This window comes from Simochromis diagramma, unplaced genomic scaffold (assembly GCF_900408965.1).
Source record: "Simochromis diagramma unplaced genomic scaffold, fSimDia1.1 OVJJ01000320.1, whole genome shotgun sequence".
In the NCBI taxonomy this organism is placed as follows: Eukaryota; Metazoa; Chordata; class Actinopteri; order Cichliformes; family Cichlidae; genus Simochromis; species Simochromis diagramma.
In genome coordinates, this window is record NW_024386773.1 from 1,990,934 (window position 1) to 2,008,268 (window position 17,335).

A 17,335-nucleotide genomic window follows, 5' to 3' on the forward strand; every position below is an offset into this window, starting at 1 on the left:
ACTACATCGTCCATTTAATAGCTTCATTGTTTTTTAACCCAAGATGCATGAATTAACCTAAGAAAAACCTTTAAAAACAAAAACTGTTTACTAAATAGGCCTTTTTTATAAGAGGAGAAAAATGCAGTGAGTTATCAAATCGAACACCCAGTTTTTTTCAGCTGATACCACAGAGACAGTAAAACACTACTGCAAACATCTTTGTTTTTCATCTTATCCTTGTAATGTTCATGCATGTACCAGTAAAGCTGTGGTCATGGTAATTCTGAAGTTTTTTCCTTCAAGTGGTGCCTAATTTCAAATGCAATGTTTCACACAGCTCGATAAATGTCACAACAGTCTGTGTGCTAACTAAAGGTAGAGTTTATGTAGTTTCCATAGAGGCAAAACAAAGCTTAAATTGTGATAAGTTCACTCAAAGGCGATAGAAAAAGATGTAAGTGAAGATGTCGAGAAATTATTTTGAAAGGCAAGGATACGAATGCCTCATCTGTAAAGATTGCGTGTAATGTAATTTATGTTTTTTACCTGAACAGTTGATGTGTTTCTAAAGTAGGTTGTTTCCCAATGACATAATGTCTGAGAGCAAGGTAAATTGTGGTACTTTTGTGTTTTTCAAAGGCTATGTGGGACAGTGAACATGGGGTACTTTGTAGTATTGTGGTACAGTTCCAGGTGATGGATGCTGGAGTAAGGACAGACTGTGATATCCATGGTCACTACCAGGTTAAGACTTGGATAACAGCAGAGATATAAAAGAGAGACACCGCCCTTAATAATTATTAATTGTAAATTATGGGAAAATTTTGAATCACTAAGGATAGTGTTAGAAATGTATCACTGTATTTGTATCAGAATTGGCTAGATATTTTTTATGCACAGTTTTTATGATACAGTACCACTGGAATGAAATTTCCTTTAGACAACTGCCCCAGAAAGTACCCATATACAGTAGATTATAGCACAGCTGCTGAGCTACAGGACTTGCTTCTACAGTAGAAGAGCTTTAGGAGGAGTCATCAGTTTGAATTTAACACTCTTTAGTAACGCTAAAGCCAAATTTATCCTTTATACTGGTCTTACCAGTACCACCTAGGGGTTGGTTAGCAGTTCTAATGGCTCACATATTATCTGCTTATATACTGTAGACTGCAGTTGGCTGAAAGAGTGGTAACCTTCAGAACTAACACAGGCTAGCTGGCCACAGCCACACAGAAAAACAAATCTACAGAAGCTTCTAACACAAAGGATTACTGTCCCACTTTAGTGCCTGGACACCATTATTGAATATAAAACAGCTTTTTCCTTTTTTTATCTGTACAGAGCTCAGACTGTGTGAAAACTGGACCCGAATTCAACAGGTAGATGATGAAACGTGTTAAAAGTCAGGTGTGTAATTATTGTTGCTGAGACTTTTTTTTCAAGCCATGTAATAAACTGGTGACCCTCATTCAGAGGGCCCCCCTGTGACACACAATGATATAAGCTTAAGAAAATGGATGGCTAGATAGATCTTTTTCAAAGACTTATTCTAAATTTCAAATATAAAAATACATACATCATGTTGAATCTATGCCATGAAGAACTAAGGCCGTTCTGGAGGCAAAAGTGGGTGTAACCCCATATTTGGAGGTGTGCCTAATGGACTGACCGGTAACTGTGTATTTGATTAATCTGATTAATAGTGTCTCAACGAAAAATGTCTCCCTATTTATCAATGTGCTCTTTAAAAATATAATTAGATTATAAAATAGTGGCCTAGAAGATGATCTGTCTATTTGAATACAACAGATTAATTAATTAATTTATTTGTTTGGTTTTAGAGTGTAAAATATATATATATATATATATATATATGAAGAACACATGAACAAAGGTACCATATGTATTTTGCGGGGGTTTTGTGTGAAAATATATCTTATGTCTACATGGCAACGATCTTCCAAATACATATGAACATATTTTATGTCATATCTCTAATCTCACATTAGCCAAGCCACTGTTTTTCCACTTGTAGGCCAAAATTTCTCCAGCACTTCTAAGTTCTACAGATCTTTCAGATGTAGCTGAAAGTGTGGTTAAATAGTACGTACGTTACGATGTACAATTTATAAAAGCTAGAAAAAAGTACTACTATTCAACACTGCACAAACTGTTTAAATGTTTAGAGCCAGCAGTAGTTAAAAACATTTAGCAACAATCTGCTTACAAACCACACAACAATAATATAGACTAGCACACACACACACACACACACATACAGGTAATTGTTTTACACAACATATTTAAGACAGCTAAGGTTTTCATTCTGAACCAGCCAATGTTTATAAAACATTTCAATATTATTGTCCAGAATCTGTCCAGATATTTTATGAAAAGAAAACAGTGTTGGTTTTACAGTTACCAAAATGGACAGTTGTCTGATACACATTCACACTCCCGAGATAAAGAAAAACCTGTTTCCAGACTGCACCAACATTGCTGATCACATTCTAAAAAATACGTTTCTATATGGTGAAAAAGACTGCAAAATGAATGCTTCATGTATTTACCTTCTAAATTATGATTTTATGTGCTCTAAAAGTTATGCCTTTAGCCTGATAAGAGTAAACAGGTCAGAAAATATGATGAATGCACCAGAAGAAGAAAGACTGACTCCTTATTCACTAAATTCAACTCAAGCTCAGTAGAAGAAATATTCAATTTTATATACAGTATGATTATTTCGCCTTTAATGTTTTTACAGCTGCCATCAGTTTAACAGACTTAAATTGTGAAGTTCTCCCTGTCATCTTTTTTTTACTTGATCAATTACAATACCAAAGTGGCTTTTTACAAAATAAAGTGTGCGTTATTGACTCATGTCTTTAAGAATACCTCAAAACAGGAATAAATTATTTTAGTGCATGACCACTTTCAGACGCATCTTAGGAAAATAAATAATTCTTGCCCGAAACACAAAAGCTAAATTTGAATTTTATATGTAAAAATAGGCACTCCATGCCAAAGTCTTGCAGGTGTTGATAAACACCAAAGCTAATTTGGCTTCACAGAAAGCAGAAGTTACACGCAATAACCAAATACAGTAAATTTTACATTTCAGAAAAGCAACTAGGATTTTCTTCGGCTTATTTTATTTATGACAGTATTAAGTTTTGGCCAAAGCAAAAATACTGAATTTATTGTTTTTGTTTGTTTTTTTAACTCACCATACTAACAGGACTTGTTACACCAAAAGTACATATTGCACATATAAAATTAGCAAAGTTCAAGTCTGAATCAAAAACACCTTGTGATGCATGCAGCTGCTCCAAACAGGCTTAAAAACAAATACAGATCATGAACGTGGTTTTACAATCAGAAACACTGTGGAGGCACTTCAACACAGTAGCCTAAGGACAAAGTAATTGTGTTTCTTGCATTTTGAGGAAAATAAAAATATATTCTTTCAGGATAAAAGGTGAGGGCTAAAAGTGTTTGCCAGTCTTAACTCAATGTTCCTGTCTCCACTGGAAGGTACGCTCCAGCAGTTCAATAGTCCTTGTGACAGGGGAAAGGCTGTTTGGCTTGCAAATGTCCCTGCTTACAGTCTGCTTTATATGCAGGAATGGTCACGCTGGATTTTGGGATAAAAAAAAGGGTTTGGTTTGGAGGCTTTTTTTCATCTTCATTCTTGCCTCTGCTCCCTGGACTTGGAAAGCAAAAAGAGACTTTCTCTTATCCCTTTCAAATGTCCCCATTACGATGGGCATTCCTGACTCCTCCGGCGTTGTTTAATGCTCACTTCACCATTGAAGCTGGTCCTCGCACTGTCATCCCGCCTTCTCTTTGTCTTCCCAGTCTGTTCAGAAGATACAGGGCTTCAGTTGAATTGCAAATGACTGAAAAATATGCATTAAGATAATTTCCTATAAAGGAAAACTGATAGAAATATTGTGAAAAGAAAAATCAAATCATGGACTCTACACAGCCAATGAGTTTGGCCGTGTTGTCCAATGGCATAAACTGACATCATCATTTAGATACATGCAGTTAATATTGTTATGTAATCTTGCTTTTTTGCACATGGCATTTTACCTTACTTTAACAGAGATCAATGGGTGAAAGAATCAACCTAACCACTAGAGGTCAGTATAACATTGAAGAAGTACATGAACAATCCAGCCAGACAATTTTACAAATAAATAAACATAAACATTTTTTAAAACATATTTCTAGTGTAAAACTTTTAAATCTATGGCTCGTGTAGTAAACACCAAATCATTCTGACATTATTCTAGCACATAGTGGTGGATGTCTTCAGAGTGCACGAGTATCTCACACCATGAAATACGAAATGGCTGAAAACTAGTTGTAAATGCAAACGTTTTGACAGGTGTGACAGAATGTGGTTGTCCTTAAAAGATGAAAAATGCAAAATTGTCTTCCCCACTTTCTAACAGTTCTGAAGTTTAGTTGCTATCGGTGCCAGGAAAGCATCAGAAAAAAAGTGTTTTAAATGGGGCTATATGAATATTTGTTAGATTAATTACATTATTATTATTAATTATTATTACTTATTTTTTTTAAGTATTTTTAAGTACATTTATTTAAAGGATCATAAACATGTCAGAAAAGAAAAGAAAAAAGAAAGGAAAGGAAAAGAGAAAAACACAAAAACAAGTCATGCTGACTTTCTAAATTTGTCTACAGACCTTGGCGTCCCGTTCTGCAAATTTCTGGAACATGTTAGCATAGGTCTTTTTGTCTTTTTCGTGATGTTCCTTAATCTTGCTTTGACAAATGGAAATCTGAGCACGAGCTGCTCGATTTGCTGAGTTGACTTGCAGTACTTGCTGAAAGTCTGCCAAGGCCAGACTGAACTCATTGCGGCGGAGCCGGGCTTCCCCACGACGATACAAAGCCTTCTCATTGTTTTCATCAAGCTCAATGACCTTTAACAGACACAAAATAAATGAACAGTGTAGTAATAGTATAGTAGTAGTTAAACATTCATCAGCTACACGTACAGGAGATGGGCAGACATCAGCTCACCTTGTTGCAGTTGTCCACTGCTTGTGTGAACTCTTTTAATCGCAGGAAACACAAGGCCAAGTTAAGGTGGGAAGTCAGAATATAATCTTGTATCTTCTTCTGTTGCATGTCTCCGGTACCATACTCTATCTCTAGCCAAGAAATGATGCGCTGGTACTGGATGACTGCCTGGTAATACCGCCCTGCCTGATGAAGGAACAGCATATATCTTTATCTAAAAATAAATAAATAAATAAATCATTTACTGGCTTGAGTGAGCACCAGGAGCTGTACCTTAAAATACTGATTCCCTTTACTTTTTACTTCAGCAGACAGATCTAGCTTTTCTTTCAAGTCCATTTCCCAGGAATCTTTAGCCTTGTGAAAACACAGAAAAAGCATAATGACTTTTTTTAATAGGAGTTAGTGAACTGAAAATATGTCTATAAAATCTATGAGATCAAGTTTGCCTCCAACTAAACTTAAACACATTTATTCCATTTACTTAAACACATTTATCAAACAACATTTATTCCAGTCTCATCTCATCTTATTATGTAGAAACTAATGCTCACCCTTTGGAAGTCTTTAAGAGTAATCTCATACACGGTGTCTTTGTCTGGTCCTATTTTGTATTCTGGTTTGCCTTCGCTTCCAAAACCATACCTGTAAGCATATAAATGACCACCTGATTATACTAACCAATAATTACTATTTTGAAGCATGCCATTTCTGCATACCAACATCTGTGTCAACAGTTGACCCGAACCACTTGACATTCAAGCTCCAATTTGTGACATGATTTGAAACTGCTGCTGAAAATTCCCCACATGCTATAACCATCAAACATTTCTAATAAACACACAAACCCTTTGAAATGACATCAAAGGAATTTTATTTAACTTTTTTTAGATCTGAATTTCTGAATGATATCATTGGACAACTGCTTTCAGTGAAGTTGAATATGGATACAGGGCATATATTTTGAGTGTTTCGAATAAATATAAATCAATTGCAGAACATACAGAACATACACACTTATATGTATGATATGCACTGACATATATACTCGAAAAAATGGTGTGCAGTACTTAATGGAAAGGTTTAAATAAACCAAAAAAATGCAAATGTTGTATGTAATTGTAACCTTAATAGTATAAAAGAAAGATTTTATTATATCAGTGAAAAGTCTGTTTACATCTGCAAAAAATAGAGAGCTCTGAACCAGATATAAGAAAATATTTCCTTTAAGGTTTCTTCCTTTGTTAGCTGATTAGTGACTTCATTATACTTAATGTTTATCACTAATATTGTTTTTTAAATTATTGAGAAATATTGAAAAATACAATAAAATTACATGAAAAAAAGCTTTAATAGCTTTGATATTTATGAAATAAAAATTAGATATAAAATAATTAAATTAAAGTTATCATCATCTTACAGGAACCTGCAGTCCTACAGTTAAGACACCTTAAATAAAAAATTTCATGAGATAATAATAAACAAAGCGCACATAAATAATTACTGATTGTATTTCATTAACAAAGTGACATGACATTTTTACATTTGTTAGGAACTTACTTTGGTTTTAAGTAAAGTAAACAGCACTCTCCTTTTTGCATCTTGTCCATGGCTCGGTCCACTCCCAGAGGAATGCTTTTATCTTCAGCCTGACCAACAATAAAGCTGACGTCCCTGCAGTCAAACAGTCGGTCACCACACCTTCCCTCCAGGTGCACTGTGAGACACAGGGCACAATTTAATCTATGATGTTGTCAATTACTATACAGATCGTTTATCAAACTGGCACAATGCCAATTATTGATGAATAAACAAATCATGTCGTTACCGTTCACAATTGATCCATCGTTGGGATTAGTGTAACCTTCCCCTTTGACCTTTATTCTTCTCACAATTCCACCATCGCCTGTAAGTACCTCGCCTTCAAACTTAATTAGCTCCAACTGTGTGAACATAGAAATGCCATCACTATACAAATGCTGGGACAACGCAAAATACAAAATTACAGCTCTGCAGAACTTTCAGTAGGTGTGGGAGGTGAATTAATACATAACTAAAAACAAGTAGGAGTTATCACTGAAAATAAAAAAATTAATGACTTATGGTAATGAAATAATAAGAAATGAAGCAAGTACACTGTGTAACCAGACACATACTGTTTCTATGCCTTCTATGTCATAACTAGCCAGCTAGCTAAGAAAACCAAGTCTCACATATGAAAACATCAGTTTTATCTGTTTTATTTCACTGTAAATCGGTTTAAAGTTGGGAAAGAATATTAAATTTAACTTTTTCTGTATATATGTTTAAAAAATTATAAATGCTCAAGCATTTTAAGGATAACTAACTACATCTGCAAACCCAAGACTCTCTTGGTGTTTGGCTGGAATGCAAACTTCAAAGTTCTGTCAGGTTTGGGGTTAAGTATGATGTCCCAGTAGTCTCAAAACCTGTGCACATGAAAACCAGACATGTGCACACAATTTGAGTACGTGAAACAATATGAACAACCAGAAAACCACCGAATGTGGAGCATTCTACGCAGTGCATATCCAGCTCTCTCATATGTGCTAAATACTGAAGTAGTTCATACTTTTTCAGTGTATGTGTATTTTTTTCAATGAGAGCAAAACTTGGTAATGTTTTTTTATAATCCTTTATACTCTCTTTTAAGAGTATAAATAAAAAACATATATTGATAAATTTATTAGCTGATTATGTCTGCTTGAGCAACATTTGATGAGCCTACAAAGTGAAAGCTGAACTGAGTTGAATTACCAACTGGGAGAGTAAAACGATCCTTTTTCATGAATATATTGCATTTAATGGGGCCAACATGAAAAGCAGATCAGAAAACTAAATTATACTTAACACTGATTATTCAGGAAAGAGAAGATCTGAACTGTAGTGTCACTGAGCCCCAAACACACTTGTAAAGGTGACATATGAAACTATGCTGGCTGTATGACTGAGGGGGATTAAAATAGACAAACAAGTTAATTTTGTGACCAGCGAGTTCCATCTGCAGAGACATGCTCCTAAATTAAGGCCCTCAGTGCAATGCTGGATTAATGCGTCACACAAATGACAGCGCTAATGTGACATGCCTACCTCAAATACTACTGAAGAGCTGGGAGGAATTTTGTCAGGATTTCCAGCAGCTCCATAAGCATACTCGGGTTTGCACAGCAGTGTGCACACCTCTCCTCTCTGCATGGACAACACAGCAATGTCCCAAGCCCTAAGGACTTGTCCTGTGAGTAGATCAAAAATATTTAAACAATTAAACAAGACTTTGTTGGCTCGTTCGATAAGTTCAAAGGTTATATTACATCATTCAGATATATAAATTTAAAGCAACAATTTTTCCTGCACACATTTCAAACCGATCATTTTGCTGAGGATTACATGAAAATGTTGATATTTGTAAATATAAAATATCCAGCTTAGCTTAAAGACTGAAAGAGTTCAACAAATCAGCCAGCATCTCTAAAGCTTACTTATTACAATTATATGTCTTTTTTTTTAATGCGTAAAAAAATCAAAGTTCTGACAGGCTGATTTTGTTTTCGCTTGAAATGGAGAGCCTTGCATCTTTCCATATATACTGCTTAGGTAAGCTAATCTGATTAAATTAAGCAAATGTGGGAGTTAATACAAGGATCTGACATGCATCGTCAGAAGATATTTTATTTCAGTCCAACTTGAAATTAATCACAGGAAAGTGTTTAATCAGACATTGCTAACACATTTATATGTAAATACGTATTGCCTGCCTACCTTAATCATTAGTGGCAATTAAGAGCCCTGGAATACAGTTCATACCTTCCTTACTCACTAGCTAGTTCTTGCCTTTAAGTATATTATCTCCCCCTGCTGGTACTGCGACTTCTGTATGCACGTCCATGTCACGCTTTGAAAAAGTAAAGTGTGAAATGGATACGGTGGACCGACATATGAATTATACATTTTGCTGTGATATTGGGTTGCAAGTTTTCAGTAGTGTGTTGCTGCAAAACTACTATGACTCTCAAACTGGCATAGTAGTTGAATTTTTTATGTAAATTAAAGGACTGGAATGAAAATAAGTGAAGGAAATATACATCATGAACATCTTTGAAAGACCTTCCAAAATTCTGGAGAACTATTGGTTGAAACTACTTAAAGGTACAGAATTACAAAGACTGGCTCCCTGGTAGCAAAATATAATACAATACTGCATTTACCTTTAATTTATCAACAGTTAGAGACAGTCATGCCAGTCACCTACCTTTGCCCACGTGGAAACAAAAGGGCTCTTTGCGCTCTCGACTACAGTCAAATTTCTTCCCAGTGACCAGTTTCCCAGTGTAGTGAACTGTTACTTTGTCCCCAATCATGGGCCTGTCTCCATCTACCCCTGCACGCTTTATAACCTGCAGAAAGAAAGACAAGTGTCTCCTTTAACAATAAAAGCTTCTACCATTTAACAAAGAAAATAAAAAAGATAACTCCTAGATCTAAAAGGGAACAGATAAAAAAAAAACATGATGTTCCATATGGTGGAAAAATGAGTCCTACTTGTGAATGAATGTCAACAGTCAAAAAGAAGTGTGCTCACAGCTGCAGACTTTTTTAGAGAGTCAAAACATTTTTGAGGTATTTCAATCTGGTTTTAAAGCACTTCACAGCACAGAGACTGCACTTTTGAGAGTTTTTAATGATATCTTATTAACTGCTGACTCTGGGAAGTCTGTCTTACTTGTGCTTTTGGATATCACAGCAGCTTTTGATACAGTAGATCACAATATTTTGATTTATCGTCTAGAACATCATGTTGGAATTAGAGGCACTGCCTTGGAGTGGTTTAAGTCATACCTCTCTGATAGAAGTTTTTCAGTCTCACTTGGTAAATTTCATTCATCTTCCGCCCCCCTCCCATGTGGTGTACCTCAAGGATCCATCCTTGGGCCCCTTCTTTTTAGTATTTATTTACTTCCCCTTGGCCATATTATTAAAAAACATAAAGTCTCATTTCATTTTTATGCAGATGATTGTCAAATTTATCTACCGCTGAAACACAATGACCTTAACCCCCTCAGGCCTATTTTAGAATGTCTTAAGGATATCAGAGCATGGCTGGCTCTGAATTTTTTAAACTTTAACGAAAAGAAGACTGAAGTCATTATATTTGGGCCGAATGGACCTGGTATCCCTCCATCTGACTTGGGTCCTCTTACATCGTGTGTCAAATCAATTGTCACCAACCTTGGAGTAAAATTTGACACAGCTCTTAAAATGGACAAATAAGTAAATACAGTGGTGAGAAAAAGCTTTTTTCAGTTGAGGCAGCTCTCTAAAGTAAAACCTTTTATTTCTTTTTGTGACTTGGAGAGATTTGTGACCACTCGCCTTGATTATTGTAATGGACTTTATATTGGTATTGATCAGGCTTCACTATCACGCTTGCAAATGGTCCAGAATGCTGCTGCTCGCCTGTTGACAGGGACACGCAAACGTGAGCACATTACCCCTGTTCTTGCCTCCTTTCACTGGTTGCCTGTCCATTTTAGAATTCATTTTAAAATTTTATTGCTTGCTTTTAAAGTCTTAAATGGCCTGGCTCCGTCTTACCTGTCAGACCTTTTACACCAATACACTCCACAAAGGTCTCTCAGATCATCTGACCAGTCACTCCTTGCTGTCCCCATGTCGAGACTGAAACACCGAGGGGACCGAGCTTTCGCTGTTGTGGCCCCCAAACTATGGAACAAACTGCCCCTCCATATTAGGCTGGCCCCAACACTTGAAATGTTTAAATCACTTTTAAAAACACACTTTTTTTTAAAGGCCTTCTAGGAGTGTTATCAGAGCCAGTTTGTAGTCAGTTTTTAGTCAGCTGTTGGTCATTCTTAATCTTTTTACTTTGTTAATCTTATTCATTGTATATCTTATTGTTTATTCTACTCATGTTGATTTATTTTTATCTTCTTTTTCAATTATATATTTATTTTGTTTATTGATTTCATTGTATGCTTAAAGTATGGTTTTAACTGCTATCTCTGTTTTATTATTGGAAAGCACTTTGGTCAACTTTGTTGTTTTTAAAAGTGCTATATAAATAAAGTTGGATTGGATTGGATTGGAACAGTCACATGATGACAGTATTGTAAATACCTTGATAACTCCTTGGTCTTTATTGGTTGTTACATCAATGCCCTTTGCAGCAAATAGGGCTGTGGCTGACTGGTGATCCATTGGCAAATCCTGATCAGTTGTCATTTCTGCGCGTGGAAAACCGATAGTATAACACTGCCAACGATACAAACACACAAGCGTAGATGTTAGCTATCTGACTGACTGCTTGGTCATTAAATTTCCTTGCATCTCATGTTTAAACAGGAAAATTATGCATAATATAGATCAAATTTGCAGAGCAGGGCTAGAAAAATCAGGATATAGGATAAAAATATCAATGTGATCACCATAATCCACCCACCGAATATTACTGTTACTTCACCTTATATAACTTGAAGCTATTTTAGGGACACATGCTCTAAATCAGTATCTTGTACAAGAAATACATTTACAGTTATTGTTAGCAGCATCCACATCATCATTGATCCCAGCTTTAAGAGAAACACATTTGCAGGCTATGGCACCTTTTCTGATCCCCCCCCCCCAACAGATAAAGTAATTACATAACTGTGAATCTAAGTGAAAGCAAACAGCAAGTTGCTCACTTCACTCATTTTATTTTGTAGCACGCTCTGTACTTACAGAGTACACGGAGTACTCGCAAAGTGTGTATCTCCAAGACCATTACTTAATGACCTTTGTGTGTGCTTGGAAAAATATATAAACACATCTGGATTTTTATTGGACACCAAAATGAATTCTTCAGAACCTCATTCGCATAGTTTTACTGTTTATTTTAAAAAAAAAAAGCCTTTTTAACATACCAGAGCCTTCCATCTAAAAGCCTCACATGCACAGGGGAAACACACACCGCAACGCTAAACCTGCAGCATCCTAAACAGCCACATGATCTTCCCAGTGTTAATGATGACACAGTTAAAAGTGTTGAATTCAGTCAAGGATCTGAGGTGATACACTAATAAAATATCACAACATGAGGCCCCACACTGTCTGGCTTTCTCTGGTAATGTGATACAGCTCAAACATTGTCTCTTGTGAATCAAGAGCGGCATCGATGTCAGATTAAAAATTTCACACAACTAGGTGTCATGTGAATTTCTGTTATGCTGCTGACAGTACAAGCACTGACACCTAACCGAAAATATTAGAGTTCAAAGATTATTGGAAATGTTTTAAACCAGAGATGATACAAAGCTTCGGTTTCTTCATACCAAAGTACTTTACATTTGGACAAAAATAGTTTTAACAAAATGTGGAAACACAAGCAGCCAAATACGTAAACTGGCTAAATTCAAAAGTATAAAGATGGCAAATTACAAATAATAAACTTGCTGTTAAAAAAAAAGCTTTCTATATCAAAAACACTTAATATTCAGCCTGATGAAAGGCTTGCTGGCAATAATTTCAATAGCAGCTTTGCCAAACCCATAAAAACTGTAATGACATGTTGGACATGTTGCTTCTCTCATCAAAGCAGCAATCACTGTCTGCATGCTGCTTCCCCCATAGACAAAACTACCATCTCCTCTGGCACAATAATGTTGACATTGTTTGAAAAAAGGCCACATAGTTATGTTAAGCATGTTGGCAAACACCGTTTGGTGATTGTTATCATATGCAGCTGTTGACACATTAACACTTTCTCACATATCATTGTGCTAGGGATGTTACTAAGGCTAGCACGTTTTGGGGGCTTTACCACACTCAGAAACACACTGTCCAGAGAGGCAAACTAAGCAAACACCCTTTGGTCTCCTAACAAAAAGAGAAGCTTCTAATTAGGCTCTCCTATTGGCACATTTTGCAGTGATAACTATAAAACCCTCTTAAAGGAGACCTATTAAGCTTTTCCTTAGTTTCTCTCATACAAATGGCTATTAAAGATTCAAAAAAATGAGATGAGCATATGCGCAAGTAATGGCTGTAAAACACCAAAAGCTCAGGCTTAGTATGACATCTCTTATACGGTCATCACAGCGGTTGAACATTGGAGATGCACCAATGGCCCCACCATAAGGACATAAATAAGGAATTGTGAATCATTCAAAGCTACTTAGGTAGGGTCAAAGAATGAGAAGTGTAGAGTATAGTATAGAACCGTCGCCTCACTGGGGCTCCGTAGTTAGATTACAGAAGCCCCACATGCAAAGAACAACAGCTGTATTTTTTAATGTGAGAGAATCTCTAACAGAGTATTGTTGAATAATTTATGTATTTAGTGCATTTCTTTGTCATTTAAACACTAAGACGTGTTTTTTTGTCTATGGTGTTATTTATTGTTTAATGGGTGATCAAGTAAACCAATTAATGCAGTGGCAAACTGATTTTTATGAGGGTATGTGGGGGGAGAAGGGTCGTTACGGTGGTCTTCTTTGCCGAGGCTGCACCACAGTGCTGGATCTCCTTTGTAAAACGCTTCCTTTAAAATGTTTTTATATGTAGAAGTATACCATTTCGAGCTAAAATGGCCTCTTGGTATCAAGCCAGTTTGGACTCATAGAGTTATACTTCATCTGAACATAATTAAGGTCTTTCCTTTATTTATTTATTTTTAAATAAGCCTTCTACAGTGCAGCGAATCTTTGAGCAGCACAATAACGTATTGCGCAATATACTTGAAATTTATATTTTTCCCACTCACAAGCAAATGTAAACATATTTGTTTTAGAATGAGCAAATAAAGAAAATATTTGACTTCAACTGCTTTGGTTTTTGATGATTAAATTGCTGACTGTATGCTGGGAAGCCGTGAGAAAGGGGATTTTATGTGAAGGCAATCTTTGTATCGCCTGTTTTTTAAGCAGAGATGTTGAAGATACAAGATTATCTCAGTGATGTCACAAGCAGAAATCTTCTCACATCGCACCACGTTTCTAGCTCAAGTTTAGGTAGGGCTGTCAGGACATACTGTTTCAAATAGTCAAAATAAAAAGTGCAAGTGTCCATTCAGAGTAACGTCAGGGATGCAGTGACAAGGACACAGCTGATGATCAGACGACAGTTCTAAAATTTCCACAGACTTTATTTGAGGCAATAACCATTCTTTGGGCAGCATGTTGTTTTACTGGAGAGGAGCAGCAGCTCGCCTACCCTGCATCAGTTTTCTGGATTTTTCCATCAGTCGCCCTGTCTTACGTTATGTTCTGCTGTGGCGACAAAGAGCCTGCAAAAACTAACATTAAGCAACAGCACTTGGTCTGAGTCTCATCAATAAGCAACATGTCCAGTGTACTGAATACCGATAAAGAAACTGACCTCATACTAAATGAGATCTTAGGAAACGTAAACTATGGCGCAACCTGAGTGCCTCAAACCACAGGGTGAAACCATAAAGATCTGTTTTACTGACATTTGCACTGTTTGTTCTGGTTCTTCAGCCTTGTGTCTCCCCTCAAAGTGTTTGTGCACTGAGCACAAACTGTCCATCCCTCATTAGCAGCATCTTGTCTTGTGTCTTTGATATCTGATGGATTTGGTTTTAGATGTAACTCGTGCATGTGTGTGTGCATTTGTGTGTCTGTACACAATGTTCCTTCTATTCACAGTTCCCCCGCTGGCAAAGCCTGACGGTGTTCACCAATCTGAGACCCCCTCACGTACAGCCCAGTTTCAATTTTTAAACCAAAACAAGGTGATTTAAACAAGTCAAACAGAACCTATATTTACAATTAGATTAACATATGATTTAAATAGGGTAAAACAAGTAGGTGAATGCAGACATATATTAGCATCATTTCAAGTAAAAGTTGTGTGTTCTATCAATTTGACCCTTTTAGCTTTTGCTTTTTCTTTATGGTAAATATCCAGCTATATCTAACAATGTAAAGAGGAACAGTGCACAAGCAGTGACAGCACAGAGATGATGGCATGTAGACTACATGTACAGCTACTTTGCAGAGGAATACAGGAACAGAGCACATTAAGACAAAGACACACACACTTCAGCCTATCTGTACGTTCTGCCTCATATCCGTCTGCTGATTAATATGTGAACGTGTGAGTACACAATGTGCATGGCAAACAGACATCCTGAACCAAAGCACTGTTTGACATACGGGATTTTTCCCTTTCACCCAACAACCCTTTGCAGAGTTTAAAAAGCGACAGGAGTTGACTTTTTGTAAATGCTGGCAAAAATAGATTTGACGTGAAATTTGACACTGCAAACCTTAAAAATATATTTTTTTTTGTTAAAAAGGTAACAGAGAACCCCCCTTTTTTCATAAAATAATATATCGTAAATTTCAGTGCTTTTAAAAAACAACAACAACCAGTTTATCTATATTCCGTATCTACCTTGAGGCAGTTTGATTCATCTCTGGGATGTCGCCTCAGCCTTTGTTTTACAAGGCCACCTCTGCTTGTGCCTCAAATCAAACTGCGGGGACGCCCGTGTATTTGAAGTTATTCAAGGGGCCACCATCATATCCTGTAATGTTTAAGTGCTCCAGAATAAATGCTCGAGCGCCAGAGTTGCTGGTGTAATTCTCAGAAACAGTTACACAACCTGTAATTTATGTAGGTACACCTAGGCTTGCACGTAGTCTAGATATAAACTGTTGTCCTCATCCTTCCCTTCCACAGGGACCCACAGCTAAGTGCCACATTTACACACACACACTTTCACCTATTAACCCCCACCAACCCCCACAAACACACGCGCGCGCGCGCACAGTGCCTTATCAGCCTTTATTTTCCAGCGCACAGTGGGATATAGCTGTAACCTCATGCGTGTGAAAAATTCGGTATCAATTCTGAGATACGTTTTGAGTTTCTCTGTTTTTATATATGTGCGTGTGTGTGTGTGTGTGTGTGTGTGTGTGTGCTTTTAAAAAGCAGTCTTTAAATACCATGAAGGCTAAACCTTCACGATGTATCACAAGTGTCAGTTTAACTCAACCAGGCATGAATATGCCTTAATTAGCTCCTTAATTAAGTCCGTCAGCAGCAGAATAAAGAGGAGTAAATTAAATCACTTACATGTTCTTGTGATCCGATAATAATAATTTCTTCAGCGAGTCGGTCGGTAAATTGGAAAAGCGCGTCTCTTTCACCTAATTCAAGCCCGCCCTTCTCATCTCATATCCATGGTACTAAATGTTCTGCCCATGTGGTTATTAAGCAGCGCTCTTTCAGTCTAGTTATCCCTCCTTCCCGCTCTCTTTTTTTAATCTCCGTCTTTGCCGGTGACGATAAACCTGCCGGTGTAGTAGTAGCCACATGGAGCTCAGACTTCAAAATGACACCGGGGAGGTAGTGAGGCAGAAAAGCACACAGAGAAAGAAAAGAGAGAGAGAAAGAGAGAGAGGGGGGTCGAAACGAGTAGAGTTGTGGGAGGACGTTTAGAGTAAAATTAAGGGCAGGTCTTGGAAAGCAGCCACAAAGTAACACAATGTTCCGGCTGTACTGTAGCTGTACCGCTGCCGCTGCTGATGAGAACACTGTGTTCCAATAGACACCCTGACCTGTAACCCGTTCCGTGCCGAGACAGCCAGGCCGGGAACAGCCTGTACCGCAGCAGGCTGTCCTCCCCGCTCAGCTGACGACACGTATCGTCAACAGTACTGTGTAACAGCCCGCCTGCAGACACAGACGAGGATGTGTAATCACCGAAGTAAAAGCACACCTCACTGCCCGATAAGACGCGCAGTGATACGGATTAGCGCACTGTTTCTGTAGATTTACAAAGAAAAGAGGGGGGGGGGGGAAGTAGCGTATTTGCTTATCGGAGACTTTTATGGCTTAAAGGACAGTTTACTGTCACTTATTTCAGGGTAAGGACTTCTACAAAAGCGCATGCATGTTTTTTTCTGCTATTGTTTCTTTTATTAATTCCTGGTGGTATTTTTCCATGTTGGCATTTTTACTGGGCGGAGATAATTTGTCATCTTTTCCCAAACAGTCTGTGTTTACATTATTGTGGTGTTTACGGCTTTACAACAAAGTATGAAGATCTTTTACTAGTCGGAAAAAAAATACCACTCAATCAAGTTAGATATAAAAATCAAACTCCTCATGTTACATTCTAATTCTCTATTCTCACTACATGGTGTAAGCTATTGTTTTACCAACTTTGCAAGTAAAATCTTGGCGACAGCTGTTTTGCTGTCAAACCAGTAACAGTGAAAAGTCCTGCCAGTGTGTTAGGCGTCCATTTAAATGT

At 37.1% G+C, this 17,335-nt stretch overlaps 1 protein-coding gene across 3 annotated transcripts; it reads right to left on the reverse strand.

Moving 5' to 3' along the window:
* Nucleotides 1-2,008: 2,008 nt before the first annotated feature.
* On the reverse strand, nucleotides 2,009-16,456 carry fkbp5 (FKBP prolyl isomerase 5). Of its 3 annotated transcripts, none has more exons than XM_040002779.1 (11): nucleotides 16,153-16,452; nucleotides 11,191-11,325; nucleotides 9,305-9,449; nucleotides 8,146-8,288; nucleotides 6,863-6,977; nucleotides 6,595-6,751; nucleotides 5,589-5,679; nucleotides 5,308-5,391; nucleotides 5,035-5,220; nucleotides 4,695-4,934; nucleotides 2,009-3,841 (listed from the first exon to the last, which is right to left on the reverse strand). In XM_040002779.1, the coding sequence occupies exons 2-11, from the start codon at nucleotides 11,293-11,295 to the stop codon at nucleotides 3,740-3,742; spliced, it is 1,368 nt and encodes a 455-aa protein (XP_039858713.1). In that variant the 5' UTR covers nucleotides 11,296-11,325; nucleotides 16,153-16,452; the 3' UTR covers nucleotides 2,009-3,739. The 3 variants fall into 3 exon arrangements, with proteins under 3 accessions (XP_039858713.1, XP_039858728.1, XP_039858720.1); XM_040002786.1 differs by having other exon boundaries at nucleotides 3,831-3,881; nucleotides 16,153-16,456; XM_040002794.1 differs by lacking the exon at nucleotides 11,191-11,325 and having other exon boundaries at nucleotides 16,153-16,453.
* Nucleotides 16,457-17,335: the final 879 nt, after the last annotated feature.